This window comes from Vidua chalybeata, chromosome 6 (genome assembly GCF_026979565.1).
Source record: "Vidua chalybeata isolate OUT-0048 chromosome 6, bVidCha1 merged haplotype, whole genome shotgun sequence".
Classification (NCBI taxonomy): domain Eukaryota; kingdom Metazoa; phylum Chordata; class Aves; order Passeriformes; family Viduidae; genus Vidua; species Vidua chalybeata.
The window spans coordinates 39003915-39026173 of NC_071535.1; the positions used below are offsets into that span (position 1 = coordinate 39003915).

Here is a 22259-nt window from a genome sequence, read left to right on the forward strand (position 1 = left end):
TAGCAATCATTAGAGCCTTCCCAGCCCTGGTAGTCCACTTCTTGACTTAATAGCTGATGTCATGACATCCAGACCATTCCTCTCTCCCCGTTCCTGGAAGCCCTTGTTTTCCTGGCTGGTTTGGGGTGTGCTAGCTCCCTGCTTGTCAGAGTTTCTGTTTCCTTTTGGATGGACTTTAGTACATTCCACTAAGAGGGGGAGAAAAGGGGGAGCCCAGCCTTCATGCTGTTTCATCCTCCTCCACTCAGCTGGGAATTATAAGGCATTGGGAAGAATGCACTGCCAATGGCACTGCTAACTAACCTAACTTGGAGGAAAATCTAAATTCCGAATGGGCTGTCAAAGGCACCCTTTCTGCTCATTGTCATGGGCAAGGGAGAAGGGGGAACACTGAAACTGTGTGTTGTGGTGCCAGATTAGCTGAGGCTGAGCTTGCTGATAACTGCAGCAAGGAAAGACAACTAAGCACTAGGGAGAATCAGGGGGGTTTGCAGCTAAAAAGAGAAGGACTTGGAATGACTAAGGAGGTCTCAAAGTCCTTCTGCATTTGAGGCTGCTAGAGTACAGCCTTTGAGAACAGTCAGTGGCAGGGACCTGAACGAGCATGGTGGGGAGGCAGTGGTGGTGCCAGGGGCTGCACAGAAGCAAAGCCAGGGAAAAGGAGCAGGCTCTCTGGCTGGGATGGCTGTGAGCTGACAGAGGTACCTCTCTCCAGCCCAAGTTCTCCCTGTGCCCTAGGACAAATTTGTCCTCTTGCTACTCATGCCATCATCCTAGATATGAAATAGGAAGTTAAGCAAGGAAACGAAGATGCTCTGACAGGAAGGAGAGATGCCAAGAGAGGAGGGATAAGAGTCCCACTGTCCCTGACACACCACGACCTGGAGTCCTGTTTCTTCATTCTGGTTCAATATTAACTCAGCAGGGCTGTGACTCTGCTTATTCTGCTTCCTTTGCAATTCCCCTGCAGCCAGGGCTGTACAGCATGGCGCAGACCAAAACCAGCATACTGAGGGGCCTGCTCTTCTCCAGTCTTCTGCACCTCACCTTGAGCCATGCTGGAGGTAAGACTCAAGGGCAGAAGTAGCAGTAGATGACAGGAGGAAGACAGGGATAATTCTTTCCAGGGGTAACACAGGTAGCAAGTTTTCTTCCTCAAGTCAGGAGGACAGGCTAAAAGCTTGAAGCTGGGAGCAAAAGGGTGCTGAGAATGGAGTGAACATAGGAGGATGCAGCTGCATCTGTCAGCTGGTGATAGCAACTCAGTGCATTTTATGGGTCACCTGGAAAATGGAAGGGAGGGGACTGTGGCTTAGTCCAGGATCAAGTCTAACAATAATCATGGGGCTTTTGGGGACAGAGTTTCTCAACTGACCTAGGTGACTTCAATTCTCTATTGCCTCCCTAGCTGTGCTTTATCGAAACTTTAGGTCATACAAAATATTCCACCTTCCTGCTCACTGCTCCTTTTATTAGAGCTTCTAACTGTCTTTTCTTAACATGAGGTTAAGTCCTCTCTGACCCACTACTGTGTAGGGGAAGACCTGTCTCCACATTTCAAATCAGGGGCTCTGAACATGAAATGGAACCAAGCTGTGCTTATCACAGTGGTCTGAGGCTTACAACATAGAAATACAGTGGCTGGGGACAGGGACAGCAGCAGGCTTAAAGCAAACAAGCCTCTATCTAGCTGCAAATGAGCAGAGCAGCTTTGCCGAGGAAGCAGTGTTCCTGTCACTTCTGTTCCTTAAGTGATGGGAGCAGTGACAGGATGAATTCCAGAGAGCCTGCTCTGATCATCAAGTGTAGACATGACAGGGCTTTTCCTCTCTGTATGGTGTGCTGCGGGAGGCTGGGCTGAGGGATCACCACATCAGCTGCATGTGGTTTTTGGAAACTGCAAGGGGAGACAAAGGTGCCCTCTGGCTGTGAGCAGCCCTTTGACTGGCAGTGTTCTGACCTGATAGTTTTCCTGGAAAAGGGGCAGGCATTGTCACTGCTCAAGCGCCACCGACGTGCCAACAAGGGATTTCTAGAAGAGATGCTCAAGGGAAACCTGGAGCGAGAGTGCTTGGAGGAGACATGCAGTTATGAGGAGGCTTTCGAAGCCCTTGAATCCACCGATCAGACGGTACGTACCAGGAAACATTCCCTCAGGCAGCCTCTGTAGGGAGACACACAGAGTTGCCCACACAGCCAGGGGCCAGGGTTGTAATACTCAATTCTGTGAGCTAAAGATGAGACTGATGAGTGCACACCCCACAGCAAGCTCAGGCTTCCTTAGGGAGTTTCCCTGCTTGAGACACTGCAGGGAATACACTTAAAAGCTCAGGTTCTTTTCTCTCCTTCCCTATGCATGAAGTGGCAAGGTGCCATTAGTCCTGAGTAGCATCTTCCACTAGCTCAGCATGGTACCACACATGCAAACTGCTGTCCCAGACACTCAAAGAAGCACTGGCATAGTAGTCAAAACACTAAGTGCAGGTTCCTCAGACTCCCTTGAGCTGAAGCCTTTGCACACCCTGACCATTTTTCCGGTTTCCAGACTCACTCACTCTGCCAAATTTATGCTGCATCCTTTTGGGTTTTGCTCCTAGCGCCAAGGCTGGTGTCCCTGCAGAATTTCACACCCAAAAAAAAACCCAACAGATAAACAGTTAGGAGCCTAAGCCAGCAAGACACTACCTCTTTGGAGTACTTCAAAAGCAATCAGCCTCAGGCTGCATGGCAGAGATGAGCAATACCTACATGTGATCTGTGGCCTTAGAAATTCCAGGTTCAGCTGCTTGGACTTCTGCACTGTAGCACACTGCATTACTTGCACTGCTTGCTCTGCAGGTTGATGAAGGTTGTAAACATCTTTGGTCTCTTTAGAAACAACAGTATTGTCTTGATTCCCAAGTCTGATGTGTGGGAATGTGTTTTGTATCGCATTTTTTGCTTTGACTCCATAGTAATTGGTATAAACAGAGCTAGATTGGTCTTCCCTTTTGTTGTGATGGGACGTTCTCTTACTGGTTTGAATAATGGTAGCCAAGAAAGGTTTGATGTTCTGTGTCCTTAATTTTTTTTTTTTTTTTACAGGATACATTTTGGTCAAAATACCAAGGTAAGTTGTTTTGAGTCTTGCAGGTACTGTTATTCCTTAGGATGCAATATCTCATCCTGGAGAGATGGCTCCCTCTTTTAAGAGCTCACTTTCCAGGGCTAAGCACTTGTGTTTTGTCTCTAGATGATAAACTGGTTCAAATGATGATGCTTATTTGGATTGCTTTCATATAATGTGTTTCTTTCTTCTTATTTTGCTAGTATGTCAGGGCCTGGGAAAGTCCAGGACAATTCTGGATGCTTGTCTAGAAGGTATGAACTTCATGCTGACCTCAATCTCCTAGATACAGTGAGTGCCAGGAACTTACTTCCTGCAGAGATTGTACAGAAAAAAATTTAACTGATGTTAGAGAAGCCATCTAATTTTAAAGAAAAATACAAAGGGAGAAATTTGAAGTTACTTCTTACTCTTTATTTCCCTAGTAATCATTTCAACAAACAATCTGGCTTGTGCACTGAAATAGCATGGGGTAAATATCCTTTTCCTTGCAATACAGGTGTGAGCAGCCTCTCAGAAAGGCTCTGAGCCAAAGCAAAGCACAGAGCTCTCACACATAGCTCCCTCTGATGAAGCAGAAAAAGCTTAGGCTTCTCACAGGAAGAGGATGCCTCTGCTATTGCAGGCTCATGCACCCAGCAAAAGCTAAAGGGATATGTGAGATGGTTCTTCTGACCTTGAAAAATGCAACATCCAGTTCCACTGACTGGCTTACACTCTCTTGGGATTTTGACAGGTAACTGTGCTCTTGGGCTGGGCCAGAACTATCGGGGAACAATTAGCCAAACCAAGTCTGGGATTGAATGTCAAGTGTGGACAAGCAAGTATCCACATATTCCTAAGTAAGTTCATCTCCCACATACCCCTTAAGAGTTCTCTGGGGTGTCCTTCCTTCCTAGCCTAACCAGCTTTGTCTCTCATAGATTTAATGCCACCATTTATCCCAACCTCATTGAGAACTACTGCAGGAACCCAGACAACAACTCAGAAGGCCCATGGTGCTATACTCGAAACCCAACGGTAGAACGGGAGGCGTGTCCTGTCCCCGTGTGTGGTATGCCCCAGCATTCCAGAGAGCCCTTCACTCACAGCAAAACACTGCACTGAGACTGATACTAAAGCAGTCAAGGAGAGGGTTAAGGAGGGGGAATGCTTACATGAACAGAGGTCAGTAGGGGTAGAGAAGCTGCATCTTAAAGGGTAAAGGAACTGAGGAAGAAAAGTCACTGAGTTGCCCATACATAATGAGCCATTTTCTCTAGATTACACTAATCTAGATCCAAATTAAAACCAGTGTCAGCAGTACCCTGGAATGTACTACAGTATTTTCTAGTCAGTCACCCCAAAATCCTGGCCCAGCTGTCTCTAATTTGTGACAGCCATGAGTCATAATGTTTTTTGGTCTGAATGCCTACCTTTAGGACAAAATAACTGCAGTTTGTGCTTGACTGCCTGCCTTAACATTCTCTCCTGTGGAGGTGTGCAGTTTAATACTCACAATCTCAATTAGAGAAGATGCTCTTCTCTTATCATTGAGCTGAACATGGAGGATCATCCCTCTACACTTACACATTCCCATTTCTCCCTAGTAGAGAGCCATCTCCCCTGGGGCTTGGCCTCTGTCTCAGAAGAACTGGTAAAAGAGAGAACCTTCTCACACAGCAGAAGTTTCTCTTCCAAAAGAGACTAGAAGCAACAACACATAAGTAAAAGTCAGAGGTCAGCAACCATTTTGACATGGGGTATTTTGAAATTTCAAAAGCCATTACCATTGCTCTGGTCTGCAGAATCTAGCAAACGGAGAAGAAATACTGCTCTGCTTTGAGGCCATTAGGCATCTGTGCGACCTCTGTTCACCAGTTAATTTCTGACCTGCAGTATCTTACAGTTACACTTCCATGTGCATGGATATAGCAGGATTAGAAAAACCTTGGGTTTGTGCACAGTTCTTTTATAATCATGTTGACACGAGTCAAAAAACAGAAGCAGTCTCATCAATAAAGGTGAATGCTACTTGCCCAGTGGCTGTTGTGCACCAAAGTGAATAGTCAAATTGGGTCTCTCTTCACATGGGGTCTTCCCCCTCTGCACAAGGAGAAGGCACCTTGAGGCCAAGCAAGAAGAGATTATTGAGTACCCACTCCTTCAGGAAATACTGCTTAAAACTTGCAGTCATTAGGACACTTGCAAGAAAAAGTGTGAAAAGTCTTGCACAAAATTTTTTCACTTATCATTAGATTTAGAAACATTGGCAAAAGTTAAATTTGTCATTGTAGTAGAATACCACAGTAAAAGGCTCCCCAAATATGGCCTAGTTATGCATTTTAGAATAAGGTGTTGAAGGAGCTAATACAGCAGAATTATGATGCCTGAGACAGCTACCTATCCATTGAACTGGTTCTCAAAATGTCCCAGAAGGACATTTGTTCCTCATATCTTAGTGACAAAGAGAAGTGTGATGAATAGTGCCAGCCTCATTTCACATACTGCTGACCCACCTCTGACACTGCAGTATTTTAGAGGGCCACCAAATGCATGGAAACATGGTGGGAGCTCCCAAACATTATGGGAGGCCCCATGGAACTAGGCTTTAGTAAAGGGGCTCTGATGCTATTTGCTATTAGTACTTCTGAGTGCACAGCTATGGCTTAAATCACAGCTCTCTGTCTTTCCAGGTGAAGATAGAACAACAGTTCCATTTACTCCACCGGCCGTAGAACCTGCACCAGTGGAGCCTTGTGAACCAGAGAAAGGCATGCTTTACACAGGGACTCTCTCAGTCACTGTGTCTGGAGCTAAATGTCTGCCATGGAACTCTGAGAAAGCTAAAGAGGTGCTCCATGGAAAACAAATTGACCCAGAAGTGGAGCTGCAGGAGAATTACTGTCGGAATCCAGACAGAGATGACGAGGGTGCCTGGTGTGTCACAGATGAATCACCCTACTTTGACTACTGTGATCTGCACTACTGCGGTGAGAAGTCTGCATAGGTTTGGGTAGGCACATATTTGAGGCAGTGGCAAATAACAGCAGTAGAATGAAGTGCTTGGCCTGGGACGAATAGACAAGGATGTATGTGCACCATGCACACAGGAATCTTGTTTGTCCATATATCACAACATGTACTAACCTGCCTTAGGTGCACAGCACTGTTACCTCTCTCAGGTGTTCTCCCTGAAAACTCACACTGGTGGACAAGGCACATTAAAAAGAGAACTGGTGTTTTAAAACATCATTCCTTCATCAGACCCGCTGTGTGGGGAAAGGAACATTTACATTGCTGATAATTATGGCAACTACACTTAAGCTTTTTACCTGGTTTGTCTTTCCGTCTCTCAGACAGCTCGCTAGAGGATGAGAACCAAGAATCTGAGGGAATATCAGGACGTTCTACTACTCATAAAGAGTTCAAAACCTTCTTTGATGAAAAAACTTTTGGTTCAGGTGAAGCAGGTGAGCAAAAACTCTAGGTACAGCATGTTTGCAGAAGGGCTGTAGCTACTTCCTATTCACTGTTCCTCAGAAACATCAGCTAGCCAAAAGCTGTTAAAAGCAGCAGAAGATACTTAAATTCCTTGAAGAACTCTCAGAAGTCAATATCCAGTTCTAATCATGGAGCTAGTTAGCACTTCCTTTCTAAGATCTTCCAGCTTCACATGCTGGCTGCAGACAACAGTTCTCCACTGTGAATCAGGTAGAGTAGCAAAGCCAGATTGCTTGTTTTTTCAGATTGTGGCACTCGTCCTTTATTTGAGAAGAAAAAGATAACAGACAAAAGTGAGAGGGAGCTGTTGGATTCCTACACAGGAAGAGTTGTTGGTGGGGATGACGCAGAAGTTGGCAGCTCCCCCTGGTAAGTATTGTCTTTGCAGAGTCTTTGGGGATTGTGTCTTCCTTCTCTTCAGCTCAAGCAGGTAGAAATAAAAGGGCTTTCCTATCTTAGGCAGCGTGCATATATTACAGATTCTAATCAAAGCTTCCCCAAGTGGTTGACAGAGCAGTACTAAAATAGCTGGAAAGAAACTCTCCTCTTGAATCAAGTATGCAACCACTGGAGAAAGCAAGGGTGTTGGTGTGTTTCATCTTCATGGATGAAGATGGAATGAAAAGCATCAGAAACTTCTTCAGGTAAAAGAAATGGGGTAAATGGCCTACTACATAGGATATACATGTCCAGGGAAGACTTGCTACAGAGCTACTTACTCAGTTTTGTCAGTATAGCGCAATGCTGTTTCCTGCTCACTGCCAAATCTGCACTTTCTGCAAGACACCAGGACCCATTTAGTCCTGCTAAGGGCTTCCTTCCTCCTCATCTCTCAGGCAGGTGATGCTCTACAAAAAGTCTCCTCAGGAGCTGCTGTGTGGTGCCAGCCTCATCAGTGACAGCTGGATCCTGACTGCTGCTCATTGTCTTTTTTATCCACCCTGGGACAAGAACTTAAGTACAAGTGACATATTGGTGCGGATTGGCAAGCACGTAAGAGCAAAGTAAGAGTCTGAATGAAGTGAGAACGAACTAGACTTCTCTTGAAGTAATGAGATACTTTGAAGTTGGGCTATCATTCAGTATCCATGGAGTATTATAACTAATGTTACGTGCCTCTCAATAACAGGATCTAGTGGGGCTGTCCTTTGCTGCTCTTGCTGATCCTGAAGGTTGAAATGAAAGGGAGCAAGGAAGCCTGGGAAATCTAAAAGGGTGCTCCAATGTAAAGACAGCATTGTCTCAGAGGGTACAAAGCTGAGAGTATCATAAACTCCAGAGGACTCTCAGCTGCTACTATACAGCGAGTTCTTTCCTTCATAACTATTTCAGATATGAAAAGAATAAAGAGAAGATTGCTCTGTTGGATAAAATCATCATCCATCCCAAGTACAACTGGAAAGAGAACATGGACCGAGACATTGCACTCATGCACTTAAAGAGACCCATCAGCTTCAGTGACTACATCCATCCTGTCTGCCTGCCTACCAAAGAGGTTGTGCAGAGGTGAGGAGAAGAGAGAGAAAAAGATGACTTCTCAAGGCTATTTGCAGTAAGAGTGCCAGGCAGAAGAAAGCTATTACAATAAATTTAATTATACTTCTGCTTCCTTCCACAGGCTGATGCTGGCAGGTTACAAAGGGAGGGTAACTGGTTGGGGAAACTTGAAAGAAACATGGGCCACTAGCCCCTCCAACTTGCCCACAGTTCTGCAACAAGTCAATCTGCCCATTGTAGATCAAAGTACCTGCAAGGCATCCACCAGAGTCAAAGTCACTGACAACATGTTCTGTGCAGGTAAGTAACACCGGAGACAGAAGTCAAGGGCTCTGAGCTCCTGGTGTGACTCATGCAGCAAGATTACTTTCTGATAAATTTGTAAATGCCCTCCACAAAGAATAACTTTCCCATGATAAGAGATTTCTCAGCTCTCAGAAAACATGAAGGCTAAAGAACTTATAGGAATAAAGTTTGCAACACTAATCTGTGTCAGGCACTAGTCTAATGGTACTATTTAGCAGCAGCAGCTGTGGGAGAACTAAGCACAAGTAAAATTATCTTTTCACCAGTACACACAGCAGTTCAGTGACTTCCTAAATTAAAGGCTGCACACCTATAATCCTATCTACTAGCTCGTCTCACTCTTTTGGAGCCCATTCATACTTATGGCCACAAATTTTGAAGGCTCCTACCTTCCTAAATCTCTTCTAGCATCATTCCCTTTTTGAGTGAGAAGTGGACACAGAATTCAAGTTATCAAGAGACTATGGATTTATGTACCAATTTAATAGTTTCTGCTGTATTCTTCATTTGTGCAGACTTTATCAGTTTCTACAAGCAAGCCTCGTGATTTTTGACTAAATTTGTGCTGCTTGCATCTAAATGCATGCAATTGCTTGAGTTAGGATGGAAGCCAAGTACGTGAGTGTGCTGAAAATACAGAGATCTTATGGATTCTCTTTCTAGACAACATTCTATGAAATAGCTGAGATGCAGACCTACAGAAAAAAATGGAGACACGGGTGATGGGAACGTGCAGAGATACTATCCAGTTCACCGGGAATGAACGAAATCCTCTTCTTTTTCATAGTGATACTTCAGGAAGACAGCTGGGGAGAGGAAGAGCAGAACTTACAGTGACAGAAAAGTGAAAGTGGGGAGAACAGTGAATCTCTATAGTAAATAGAAGAAGAGGGAAGGTGGATTATTACAAATAAGTTTCTAAGACAAGAAAAGCACAGTAGCTCAAGCTACAGCTGTTGTACAGTGTCAGTGCAACTGACACTAACAGCAATTCTGATGAAAAAACAGGAATGAGAGCACAGAGTATAGATTCAAGAATGCTGCAAAGACAGATGCAAAGTTAGAATTTTTACATATATGAAAAACAGAAGTCCAAGTTGACAGAATCAGAAAACAATCTCATGGGTCCGAAAACATTTATGCCATTTATCCTAAAACCTTAAAGAAAACATGGCCAACACCAGTCCCTGCCCCTACAGTCAAATGTCCATTTTTCTTGCCTGTAGGTTACAGTCCTGATGCACTAAAGAGAGGAGATGCCTGTGAAGGGGACAGTGGGGGACCTTTTGTAATGAAGGTATGTTCAACAAGTTCAAGCTTTTAAGACATACAAAGATACGTTTGTTCTGTGCTGAACTTCATAGTCTAAAAAAAGCAGCAGAGCTGAGCCACTGCTGAGTGGCTGAAGCAACCTCAGCTTATGCTCAAGGTGAGCAATGGAGGCCAATCCTGCAGTCATCCAGCCCCATTTCTATACTGAGCTCTCAGCATATTGGGAGATCACCTGCAGGCTGCATGAGTGATGGCCAATTCTTAACTAAAAATTTAAGAGTAGAGACAAAATGACTCCAATAGACTCTGTTGGAGATGCCAGTCTGAAGCCCTAAGCAGCATCATCCGTCATTAAACAGACTGGGGCATATTCAAGGTTTAGATCTGAGAGGGCAACCAAGCTGCTAAACAATCCAGAGCACAAGTCTTATGAGGTGTGGCTGAAGGAGCTGGGCTTATTTAGTCTGGGGACAGCCTCCTTTTCTAAACAAGCTTGCTTTTCTAAAAGGAAGCTCAGAGGAGACCTCCTGAAAGGAGGTTGTAGCTAGGTGGCACTTGACCTTTTCTTCCTGTCAAGCAAAGGACAAGAGAAAATGGCCTCAAGCTGTGCCAAGGGAGGTTCAATTCGGACATCAGGAGGAACTTCTTCACTGAAAGAGTGCATTTAGTGCTGTGATTTAGTTAACATGGTGGTGTTTGGTCAAAGGTTAGACTTCATCTTGGAAGTCTTTTCCAACCTTAATGATTCTCTGATTCCATCAAGATCTTTTGCTCCTTGTGCCAATCCCATTTTTCTTTACTTTAGAACCCAGATGACAACCGTTGGTATCAAGTGGGAATAGTTTCATGGGGAGAAGGCTGTGACCGAGATGGCAAATATGGATTTTACACTCATGTATTTCGCCTGAAAAAGTGGATACGAAAAGTCATCGAAAATCAGGGGCGATAGATGAAGCATTTACATTGCCTGGTCTCAGTTTTGCTACAATGCTCCACTTTAAAACGTAAGCACAGAAAATCCTGAAGTAAAACAAGTTATATCCTTACAACTTGACAAAGGAAAGTCTTCTCCCTCAGAATAAAAGCTCTGAAACCCATCTTCTTCCTTTTATTCATGCTGAATTTAGCTGCAGTTGTATCTAAGTCATGACAGTAGCCAGGAGCACCAGTAGCTATACTGGTAATTACCTATTGTACTTCAAACAAATTTCCCTCCCTTTCATCAGCTATAATCAACAGGTTTTGGACCCCTCACAATGGCCTTGGTCAGTCACAGCAAGCAAGATTATGCCCTCATGCACTATCCCCTTTCCTCCCTTCAAGACAACTAATATTCTGTTCTAGTTTTTGATCCATCTATGTACCAGAGATAACCACCCTACAGTACCTGTAGCATTCCACAAAACACCAATGTCAAAAGTAAAGCAATTAGAAGCTGTTTTGATCAGACAAACATTGTTCTCAGCTACAACAGCCGGCAATAAATATCAGCACCACTGTGTGCAATTCATCCTACAAAGGAATAGTGGCTTGCATACATTAAGCAGCACTTCCATTAAGTTCCTATACAGGAGGTGGTGCTGGGTCCTCATTGTGTATTTTCCACCTGCATAGCAAGATTTTGAAGGAAGCAATTCATGTAGTCATTGTCAAAGCCTGCAATGAAAACATCCTGCACTCTACCTGTTTGCTTGTGTTATAAAGGCTGTTTAGGGATCTCTCCAAAAACAAGCTTCAGTCTTTCACAAACTCCTCTTTAGCAGGAATTTGTGGACCACTGAGGATCCAGAAGTACAGCAGTAAACACAAATTTCTGACCACTCAATTTGTTCTGCCCAATTTTCTACTAAGACAACCGTGAGATTTTTGCCCAAACAAAGCACAAAAACCAACCTCTCAAAGAAATCTGAAGAAAAAAACCTCAACAGCTCAAGTTTCATGACTGTTTAAAGTCATTGATAACCACATACATTGAACACTGAAAATGTTTAGCCCTTCTAATGTTTAAATTAAAGCCTCACCCCTTCACTACTATCAAATAATCTGTGACAAAAGGGGGGAACCAGGACCATACAGTTTCTGGAGAAAGTCACTGATCATATTGACTTGTTACAAACAATACAGAAGAATAATTTTTAAAATTCAGTTTAATGTTATTTAAATATTGTCTGGGCTAAAGATTAGGCTTTATTAATTTATGTGCACAAGTTTTAGTTCAGAACTCCCAGGATATTGAGTCCAACCAGACACTACAAAGACACAGGGCAAAAACTCATTCATAAAAACAACTATATCTTCTGTTACTCAATTATTCCTGTATTTCACTTCTGATTCAGCTTCAAATTTAAAATAGTTTACGCAGGTTTGCAGGCATTGCTGTTTTAACATCCTGAGCTAATTAACAAATACTTCTTCAGAATGTCTGCTGAATATGGTAAAGAAACATATGGATTAATTTAAATGTCACTAAGTTTCAGAGAGCAGCTAGTAATTGAGAGGTAGTGGCAGTAACTCTAGCCAACACAAACTATTCACAAACTGCCCCAGTTTAAGTGCACAAAACCACAGCACTTACCAATAAGGGCCAAACCCCCACTTGTAACAGAGCACTGTTCCACAAGTGCATGCTCATTTCAGGTTATGAGAGGAGACTGACTACTAAATTGAGGCAGTGGAGCAATGAATGGGATCATATCAGTTAACACAGGATGGAGAATGCTCGTGATCACCTGCTATCACAGTGTGCAAACTCACCATAAGCACCAAGCAGCATTATGCCAACTGCAACCCCAGTCTAGGGGTCCTGTGAAAGGAAGATTTCAGACATTTGCAGAAGCTCTGGCATAGATCTGTTGTACATGTACTAATTTAAAGTCATGTTTTTACTGTAATCAGGCAAGACAGTTTCAGCAATAGCTCTTACGCTCTTATGCTGGTCCACAAAGCAAACAACAAAAGCAGCAGTTACATGGAACAGATTAAAAACCTAGCATAGATGTGTGTTATTTTAAGCCTGCCTGTCCAACCTTTCAATAACTCTGTTCTAGCTATGCAACAGATGTGCAATTTATGCTTCACAACCAGTTTTCACATGGAAGTGCAGCAGTAAGGTGAAAATACATGACCTCCCTAGAAATGAAAGGGCTAGAAAGGACACGCAGTGTGTCTGTGTTAAATCTTCATTATTTGGAGCTTCTGAAAAAGGCTCTTCACTCATAAAAAAAAAGAAGTGGCTACAACTTCGCAGACTAGTTCTATTAGGTGTCTTAGTTACAAAATGGTAACATCTGTTGTTTAAGAGCAAAAAGAATGTAGTGAGTGAGGTTTACCTGCACGAGGAACACTGCTTAACCAGATGAGTTCAGGATAAATGAGTCTGCTGACCATACACCACTGCTACTCTATTCTGTATCAACAGCAGCAGGCTCCCTCAAAGAAAGCTCCCTCAGATGGGACCACGCAATCTGGGTAAAGGCATCACAAGGACTAGATAATTCAAAATAAACATTTCAACAAACTAAATATTTTCAAGTTACAGAAACATTCCAAAACAAAAAAAAGCAACTATATAAAAAATGTACTACTGCTCATAGAAGAGTGCAAAGTCTCAGGACTGCACCCACAGACAGTGTATTTCCATTCATCTTCCTTAGAGTGTATCCAAACCCCAAGGTTCATGTCAGCTTAGTTCAGTTTCTAGATGCCCAGTCACTAACATTCAGAAATAGAGAGTGACCTCTAACCAGCAGTTGCTGCTGTTCCTATAGAGGCTGGTATAGTTAATGCAAACTTTATTTACAAAAGACACTTAAATTAGTTACTTCATGCCATGTGTCCATACAGAATAAACAGTTCAAGGATTACATGGAGAAGAATTCACAAAATTAAAAGTGAAATCACTAAAGGCCCTCTAAGAGTTAAGAACTAGGAAAAGATTTTAAAGACAACTTTACAAATAAAAACCCCAAGTCATGAGAAACTAGTCTGAGCAAGAGGATGGTTGTTTACAGGTCTGTACACTAAAACTAATACACAGACAGCCTTCTATTGTCAAAGAGATGCTTATTGAGAAGCAGATTATGTACAAATACTTGTGCCACAATGACTCAACCCCCCAAAATCCACTGTATTATACATAAACCAGTTTGTATACATTAGGCCTAAACGAGGCCATTTAACTATGAAGACTCCTAGTTTAGTAAACTAAAGCTGAAGACAGCCCCAAGCAACAGCGACACCGTCTCTTTGCATCTCTATTTGCGACTGCTTTTTATTCTCTCCAATCTTTTTTTCAAGTCATCAATATTGGCTGCTGCAGAAGAGGGTGAAGCCAGGGTAGTTCCAATGCCAGAGGAATGAGTCTGATTGGAGTCCAGGTCCAGGTGTTGGTACTGCTCCCGGGACTCACGCAGCTGGGAGAGTTTACTGTGAAGCATATCTGTAGAGGATGCAACTGTAGGGAGTGTTGGTTTAGAGAGCAGAGACGTCAGAGGGGGTCTGTCTTCCTGCTATGAGGGAGAAAAGTGAAGTGTTAAGACATATAGTGGTAAAGGCCATATAAAAAGTACAAATCATAATCAATGGCTTTTCATCTCTACAAGCAATAAAAACAAAGGAAAGGGAAAGAGCACTACAACACAAGGGGATCTGGAGCAATACAGTCAGTTGCTGTCCAAGTCAGAACCATGCAAAGCTAATTACAATGCTCAGTCATCTGAGTAGTTAATGTTTAATTTTATGTCAACAGGGACACAAAGAAACTAGTCTTTCAAGATCAAAAAATTCCCTGCAGACCAGAGTTTTACTGAGATAGACTGCCAGAGTTTTGAACAGCCTAAATTCTAACACAAGAGAAAAATCCCTCCCTATGTGCAACATCAGCAGACAATGAATTTTCTGGAAGAATGAGAAGAGGAAACTTTAACTGACTGGCAAGACTGAACCTGTCAAAGACTTAAACTGTCAATTCCAGTGTTCTTTTACCAATTGATATTTCCATCCGAGTTACTTACCTTGTTACTATGATTTCTCAGAGCTCTAAGCTGATACTCAAAATTTGTGTCAAAGGTTAAAACAGTTAAATAGTCATCTAGATGACTATTCCTAGACTGAACATCACTTCTCATGGCTGAATTAAAATTTCAGGAATTGGCACTAGATTCCAAATGTACAGATCATTGAACTGTAAGAAATTTTGGTCCACAGGTTTCCAGTACTAAGCTCATTCATCATTCCTGCACCTCAGTATCCATACACCCAAAATATATAAAACTTCAAAGTTCTAATTCAGCTCTCATGGTTGTTTTAGAGCATAAAGTCTAGAAGTTCCACATCCTTCACCTCTGAGGTGTTAACTCTTAGAGAAAAATTGTTATTTGAACCTTTGAGACTCAACTTCCCAGCAAGGAAAGATAATCAGCTACAGGCCTGTAGAAACAACCTGCACCTAACACCAGCAATGCAGACTGGATTGAAATGCAAGCCTAGTTGGCCAAATAATGAGTTTAAAGCCATTTATATTAGGCATAGTGACATGCAGTGAGTAGCTAGGACATGCATTATAAATGAAAGATCATAAATTCTGATTGGACTCTGCCTTCTGGCATTTGAATTCTTAAAAAAAAGTGCAAATCAAGTGCCTCCCCAGGGGATTTACAAGTGTTGTCAAGCACAATACCTTTGCATTGTCGAGGCCACAACGCTGCCTGAGGATTTTTAATCTTTCCAAGTAAACTGAAGGCCCCACTTCCTCCCCATTTGTGTTTCCTATAGATGAAGATACAGTGTGGGTAGATGCAGGAACACATGTTCCTTCCATCTGAGGAGAAATTCCTGGAGGATGAGGGGAAGGAAGGAGGAAAGTTAAAAAAAATTAAAACATCAGAAAAGCTTAAACCTCTTGGTCAGTTCCTTGAAATAAGATGCAATGGATGAAGAATTAACCAACCTATTATTTGCATTTGCTAGTATAGATACATCTGGCCTTTCATTTTCTTGCAAAAATGACAACTGAAAATCAAGAAAAGAAATGGAGAAATTTGAGGAGTGTCTGCAGAGCAGCTCTAGATTGCTGAAGCCAACAGCTAAAGAGAACAGTGTGGAGAGAGGAGGATGCTGAGGTGCATCAGCAGTGACCATAATGTCCAGTGCGAGAACTAATCAATTAGCAAGGTGGGAAATACTTGGAATGTCTTTTTCTAGTTTAGTCGTACTTTTGGGTTTACCACTGATTCTAACCCCTCTTTATCTCTCAATTTGTGCAACTTGAAGCTTTTTATTCCAACTCAGTCTCAAAGAGTGATTTCTGGAATGCACATTACAAGGTTTTTAAAGCTTCCCTACCAAGAGACTAGAAAAGGAATTTACATGCCAAAATAAAACTTTCCCATTATTAAAAGAATTGCAAACTCTAAGACTTAAAATGGACAAGTATTTGTTCTCACTAATTTACTACAAGGGTGTTTAAAATAGATAAAAGGAGAGTTAAGGTTAAGCATTTATACTTTACTCTAAATAAAGCACTGTTGCAATATGGAACAGCATGTTTTATTACATCACACTTAGGGAAGAAAAAAAAAAAGACAACTGTGGCACGTAAATTAGGTTTTGAAAACTGCTGAACTAGTATTTCTCAGTTGTACAGACTTCCACTATGCGAGGTAGAATTTTCTGTCCTACATAGGTGGACACATTTAGGAAGTTCTGAAAGAACCTCCAATCATCCATCTTTCTAAAGGAATCTACAATACAGGGATAGGAGAAGGAGCAGTAGTAGAAAAAAGGCTCCAGTTTCACAGGACACTATGAAACGAGTAAGAAATAAAGATTAGAGGTAGTTTTGCTAGACTGTATCAGCTTTTACTGTCAGCTAATAATTTGTCACATTCCTTCCCTAATATTTCATTAAACACTCCTTCGTATTTATCTGCAATGAAAAGACTCAGCAACAAACAGTTTTACAATAATTCATCCAATTAATCACAAATTCTACAGAAACAGTTCATGTTATTTAAAAATAAGCTTTCCAATTCCACAGAAAGTAATTTTATTAAAAGCATCCTCTATGTTTTTTAGTAAAAAGGTAAAAGGAGGATCTGACAGCTGCTGCTGCTGTTTTAAACCAGTTTTATACCTTGCAGAACCAATTCTTGATACCAGACACATGAAACACAAGCTAATGTTCAACCCACACTACAGGATATGGATTAGAACCACATGTTTGCCAAGCCTTTCAGATGTTTTCTACATTTAGCGTGGTTGTAATTTCTGTTTTTGTAAACAAAGAATGCATACTCCCTACAAATGCTGCCTTGTGAAGCAACTCAAGCAGCAAGAAAATACATGGCTTGCTTCAGAAATCCGTAAGTGTATGCAAATATTAATTTCTACCAGGAGACCTGTAACTGCTCTATCTCTGCTTCTCACAAACCAATCAGTTTTGCTATAACATGTACCTGTAGAAGTAGCAATGCGTCCTTTCCCTTCCCGTTCTGTTTCTATCAGTCGGAGGCCTCTTTCCACATAGCTTTGGAAGAACTGTGAGGAATTTTTCAGGAAGGGCTCAATGTCTGCATCAGAATATTTCTTTTTGTATTCATACAGTTCTGCCAGACCCTGGGAGGGAAGAGTTGCTATGTATTACTACAACTGCTGCATATACTATTCTAGTGTACCATGCTCTCTTTCTTGCAGGAAGGGGGCACTCACCTCCTTGGTGTTCTCCTTTGAGCCAATCTTCTTAAATATTTCTGCCAAAATATCATTGACTTTGGCTTTCGAAGCCTTTTCCTCCTAAATAAATAAACAAAAGGAGACTTTTAAAACAAAGAATAAAACAAAAAAGAAATCAGACAAACCCATGACACCCTCAGACTTGCTAGCTGGATACAGAGCCTCCAAGATGAAGAAAACCTTGAAGTGATCAGGGTTCTCCATAGCCACTTTATACACAGAATGTGAGCAAGGACATAATGAAGTTTTAGGACTCCTGCTGAGAAGTGTTTAAAACCTGTTTTGGATATGGCTAACTTTTAGTAGATCAGATGCAGTACCATGCAGCATAAAACTTTTGCTGCTCATTTGAGTTTCCTGCAGAGTACTTCATCCTGGGATATGCACAGAATACTCAGGTAAACACAAACAACAAATTCCTGAAACAGTTGTAAATGAAAATTTCATTTTACAAGAGTATTTCCAACATTAGTTGCCCGCTGAAAAGGGAATTACTACTTACACAAAATTTAGTTTGTTTCTTAAATAAATTGCTTTACACTCCCTTCTCCTGCCAACACATCTTTACTTACAATGCGAGAAGCTCCTTTTTCTGTGTCCTTATCAGCTTTTCCACTCTGGTCCATAGTGTGTTTCATTAGTCTACAAAGGTGAGCTTCTAGCTCAGATTCATTTTTGTTGTCTATCATTGTTAAATGATCTAGGATCTAAAATGAGAAAAAAGGGGAATTAAAAAAAAAAAGGAAAGACTTTGAAGACTACATGAACATCTAATTTAAAAATGTGACTAGTGATTGCTCTGACCTTGGGCCCTTTCAGCTTGCACAGGGTGTGAAGCAGCGTCTTCAATGTCCTAATAGGGAACTCACTCTTACATTGCTTCAGCTTCTCTTTGGGAAAGACCTTCATGAAAATGTGGATATCCAGCAAAATCCGATCCAGATTGATGCTATTAATGGTTTCCGGAAGAAGACGCACCATTCTCCACAGACACTGGAATGAGAAGCTGACTTAAAGCAAGACAACTCAAGAAAGAAGCACTTGATTATATAAGAAGTTACACAACACTATCACTGAGCCACTTCACTCTGCTAGCACATCATGCAGGCATGCACTATGTCTGCTGCTCAAGCTATATTTGCACTGGTACATACTTCCTCTTTGTAACTGGCTGTACAGTATCCAGATCTTTCTTTAGAGCTGATGCATAAGTAAGGTACTGATTTCCCTACCTGTAACTGGAGACTGAATGCTTTGTGTGAAGAAATTTCAGCAGATAATATATATATGCTACGTACACCTACAAGCAGCACAAGTTCTTTAGGTTTAACCTCATCAAGAATGCCTGAGCTGTCTTTAAATAACACCAGTTACAAAAGGGTGTTGTATGGTAAAAGATCATGCTCATACTTTAAATGCAGATGTTTGCCTGTTCACTCTGCCTGTCAATACAGATGATAGGATACAAGTCAGCTCCAGCCTGGCACTGTTTGAATCCATAGTACAGTGCGGTGCTCAAGCAAACAAGCCCAGCAGGTGACTGTGCACCTCTGTATGGAGCTTGTATTGGTGTACACAAGTTTCTGTAAACTATTAACAGGTGTTAAGTTCCCTCCTAAAGTCCTTGTACGTGACATCTCATAAGATCAGAATTATGAAGTTATAAGAAATATTTCAAGATACGGACACTAATTTTTTTAACTCTATCTGTTCTTTCAGATAGAGTTCAGATGTTCTTTCAGATAATTCAGAGAAACCACGTAAGTTCAAAATCTCTACTACAGGCTCACCTTCATGACAAGTTCTGAAAACTTAGGAGAGTTGGCTGTTGCTAGAAGACTATCTTGGAGCAAGACAAGCAGAGCACTAGAAGGAATAAATTTATAAAGGTTACACAGAAAAAGTGCTATACACAAGAAAAAAAAAAAAAGGTATCAACTCACCACAGAATACCACACCAGAGACTGGGGTTAGTCCAGCAGATGTACAACAGCTTTTTCTTTCTTTCTTTTTAGTATGTTACAAGAATTTAAGAGAGAGTCTGCTGAACTTCAAAGCACAAAGAACCATACTAAGCTGGCTTGTTTAGCCTGCCTGCAGCTGTGCAGCCAAATTTTGATCACAATCAGTGATAATTCTTTATTAGCTAGCTGAATGATTCTAGAGACACCAGTCTTCATTTACAAAATGACAAAAGAACTCAGCTGTTTAAGGAACATAAGAGAACAGGTAAAGAAGAGCAATAATTGTGCACTTTTCATTACTTACCTCAAGATGTTGGTCTGGTCAGACTTCTCCAGAACTTTCACTACCAAGAGGTTGACTGATCGGATGACCTGCTCACCCTCCTCAAGATCTTCAACCCGAGAATCCAGCATTAATGTAATAAGACCATGCATTAGGTCTTTAAGCACACCAGTGGATGCCTCTCGAGCCAGACTCTCTATCTGAAATAGCTACAGATTGAAGAAAGAGTTAGTTTTCCCTGCAAATAATCCTTTATTATAGGGACTTCTCTAGACTACACTGTCAAACCATGACATCTCCTGTTTCCCACAAAAGTAAAAAGAGAAAAATTATTTAAGTTATTTCTACTGAGTGACTTCTGAAAATACTCAGGCCACCAACTCAGCACTCAAAAGGTAAAGAATATTAAAAACAGAGCTTAATAGAAGTCTTGTGGCTGTATTTTGCAGAAGCAGAGACCTTCCTCCCTTCCCCAAATTCTCATTCCCCACCTACTCTCAAAAGGTGCATTGATGAGCAGTTGACAACAAACCTTCATAAGAAAGACTCAGGAGTAAGTACAGAACAGACATTCCATTCTCCCACAGCTTCTGCACAAAATTATTTGCTCTTCACCTTATCTTTTACAGCAAGCCTTACCGTGATCATGCTCCCAATAATACAGCTGTAAAGTCTGACAATCTCATCTTTGTCCAGCTTCTCATCTGCCATGTGTGTATTGTAGATTAACCGGAGCTGCATAAGTGTGGCTATTAGGAATTGGTCGATGTGGCCAGACATAGCTTCTGCTTTATCTTCCTGTTTGAGTACCTCATCAATCTAAGATTTAAAAACAAAATGCTCTAGTAAAATCAACATAATGCAAACAGTGCAAAATAACAATAATTTAAATATTTTTCTGTAGGAAAGGTTTTGCCCTGACCATTTGCCAAGGCAGTTGTATTGTAAGCTTTCGCCCAAAATCAGTAGCTAGAGATTTGTATTGCTACTTCAAACACAATCAATTTTAGAGAAGTGCAATCCTATCCTGTACACAAATGAAAACATCAACAGCTGCATTATAGATTCTGGAATTTACAGCTTTTATAAAATCTTCTGGACAAAAAACAACTTCTAAGTAGTTAAAGCCATCGGAAACCCATGCAAAAACTATGGGGCAAGACAATCATTTTGCTAAGGAACTCTAAAGCAGTTCAAATTTAAAAGTTAAGTCTCACTAACTGGCTTTTACAAACTTACAGCACAAATAATTTGACAAAACCAAAAATATAACACAGAAGCACTAATGAAAAAAAGCATTAAGTTTATTCTACATCTTTCAAGTGGAATTTCTATTGCTAAAGCGAGTCAGATGGCCCCTGTGCACTTAGTTTTGTCATCAGGGAAATTCTGAGCAGAGCCCATGTCACCTGACATGATTGCTCCACCACAGTGCAACTCATCACCCTCGCAGGCAAAGTCTGCTACAGTGTGATTAGTTGCTACCTTAATTCACTTACCTGTGTCAGAGCCTGGATGCTCGTATTTATATCACCACTGGCCACTTGGGAAATGACAAAGTTGATAGTAGAAGCTGTGTTACTGTGCATGTCATCAAAGTGCGGGGACACAGCACGGATTCTGAAGGGTTGAAAACAGGATTCATTACTTTTTGGAGAGCTACTTTAATGTACACTTAACTGCTGTATTTCAATGAAGATTTATAGGAAAAAGGATTTCATTCTTCACTGAGGATTCTCAAGGAAGGAATCATTCCTTTTAACCATGTCTGTTGCACTATTTGTAAAGACATTGATGATGCATTTACAAATGTGATATCCTCTAACTATAAAAATGCCTAAGTAGAACTAATGTTTTCCATTAAAAATAACCACTCCCCAGATTTCAGAAGAGTACAACAAACCTTTGTTTTGCCATCTCTTCAAGTTAGTTGACATTACCCTCTTATGAAAACAAGTCTGAATGTATCAGTTCACCTTCTCAAAATACTTTTTAGGCAGCCCTGCTGATTTCACTTAGGAGGTAAAACTAAACTCACTTGGGCTCAGGAATCAATACTGGCTCAAAGATGTCATCTAGTTTGTGCTGTACAAGTGCTGGCATTTCACATCTGACAGTTCCATTGTCATTTTCAATTTCATCAAGATCCAGCTGAAATTCCCGTGGAACTGTATGTGTTGTTTCCGAGTGGCTGCCCATGTTGCGATTTTGGCTACAGAAACCAGGAGAGAGGCAAGAATATTAGCACTAGCATCCACTGGTAGCCCTAAAGCTCTCATACTAACACAGGTTTTGCAGTTTGGATTATATTAAGCCACTTAACTCCCTCTGCCTTTCCCCTAGTCCTTAGTAAAACAAACTTCTGTAGGCCAGAAGAGCAGCTGCTACTTACTTGCCTTCTTTGTTTCTCTTGTAAGCCACAAGATGCCCTGTACCTGTGCCAGGTATGCATGGTTTGGGATAACTAGCACAGTTTACAGTACTAGTAAAAGAACATAACTTTAAAGTTTGAGTGGCTTTTTTCACCTTTGTTTTTTTTTAATAATGGACAGGATGCACATGTACAGAGCAACCTCACAAGCTCCTCTGAATCTAAGACTCACAGCATCCCCACATG

At 41.4% G+C, this 22259-nt stretch overlaps 2 protein-coding genes and 1 non-coding gene across 4 annotated transcripts in view; 1 reads left to right on the forward strand and 2 right to left on the reverse strand.

The window, feature by feature from the left end:
* Positions 1 to 946: 946 nt before the first annotated feature.
* Positions 947 to 10761, forward strand: F2 (coagulation factor II, thrombin). The gene is made up of 14 exons (XM_053944889.1): positions 947 to 1064; positions 1968 to 2131; positions 3085 to 3109; positions 3310 to 3360; positions 3843 to 3948; positions 4030 to 4160; positions 5782 to 6078; positions 6445 to 6558; positions 6835 to 6958; positions 7426 to 7593; positions 7922 to 8095; positions 8208 to 8386; positions 9619 to 9689; positions 10470 to 10761. Exons 1-14 carry the CDS (start codon positions 986 to 988, stop codon positions 10611 to 10613), a joined length of 1827 nt encoding a protein of 608 aa, XP_053800864.1. The 5' UTR covers positions 947 to 985; the 3' UTR covers positions 10614 to 10761.
* A 1032-nt stretch (positions 10762 to 11793) lies between these two features.
* The window catches only part of CKAP5 (cytoskeleton associated protein 5), a 54131-nt gene continuing 43665 nt past the window's right edge, over positions 11794 to 22259 (reverse strand). For both annotated transcript variants that reach the window (XM_053944887.1, XM_053944888.1), the window contains 11 exons: positions 21681 to 21854; positions 21142 to 21262; positions 20282 to 20461; positions 19664 to 19851; positions 19186 to 19261; positions 18200 to 18388; positions 17968 to 18102; positions 17372 to 17455; positions 17119 to 17278; positions 15342 to 15496; positions 11794 to 14172 (listed from right to left, as the gene is read on the reverse strand). In XM_053944887.1, the coding sequence (XP_053800862.1) occupies positions 13918 to 14172; positions 15342 to 15496; positions 17119 to 17278; positions 17372 to 17455; positions 17968 to 18102; positions 18200 to 18388; positions 19186 to 19261; positions 19664 to 19851; positions 20282 to 20461; positions 21142 to 21262; positions 21681 to 21854 (1717 nt within the window). In that variant the 3' untranslated portion in view covers positions 11794 to 13917. The remainder of the gene's footprint in view (positions 14173 to 15341; positions 15497 to 17118; positions 17279 to 17371; positions 17456 to 17967; positions 18103 to 18199; positions 18389 to 19185; positions 19262 to 19663; positions 19852 to 20281; positions 20462 to 21141; positions 21263 to 21680; positions 21855 to 22259) is intronic.
* On the reverse strand, positions 20984 to 21094 carry LOC128790346 (small nucleolar RNA SNORD67). The gene has a single exon (XR_008431713.1). It is a non-coding gene; the product is annotated as a small nucleolar RNA SNORD67 (small nucleolar RNA).

What these genes read in the sequence shown, in the direction of transcription:
- F2 (XM_053944889.1), top strand. Translation starts at nt 986, where the DNA reads ATGGCGCAGACCAAAACCAGCATACTGAGGGGCCTGCTCTTCTCCAGT. An exon ending in GTGTCCTGTCCCCGTGTGTG is followed by an intron (nt 4,161 to 5,781) that starts GTATGCCCCAGC and finishes CTGTCTTTCCAG; the next exon opens with GTGAAGATAGAACAACAGTT. An exon ending in GAAGTTGGCAGCTCCCCCTG is followed by an intron (nt 6,959 to 7,425) that starts GTAAGTATTGTC and finishes CTCATCTCTCAG; the next exon opens with GCAGGTGATGCTCTACAAAA.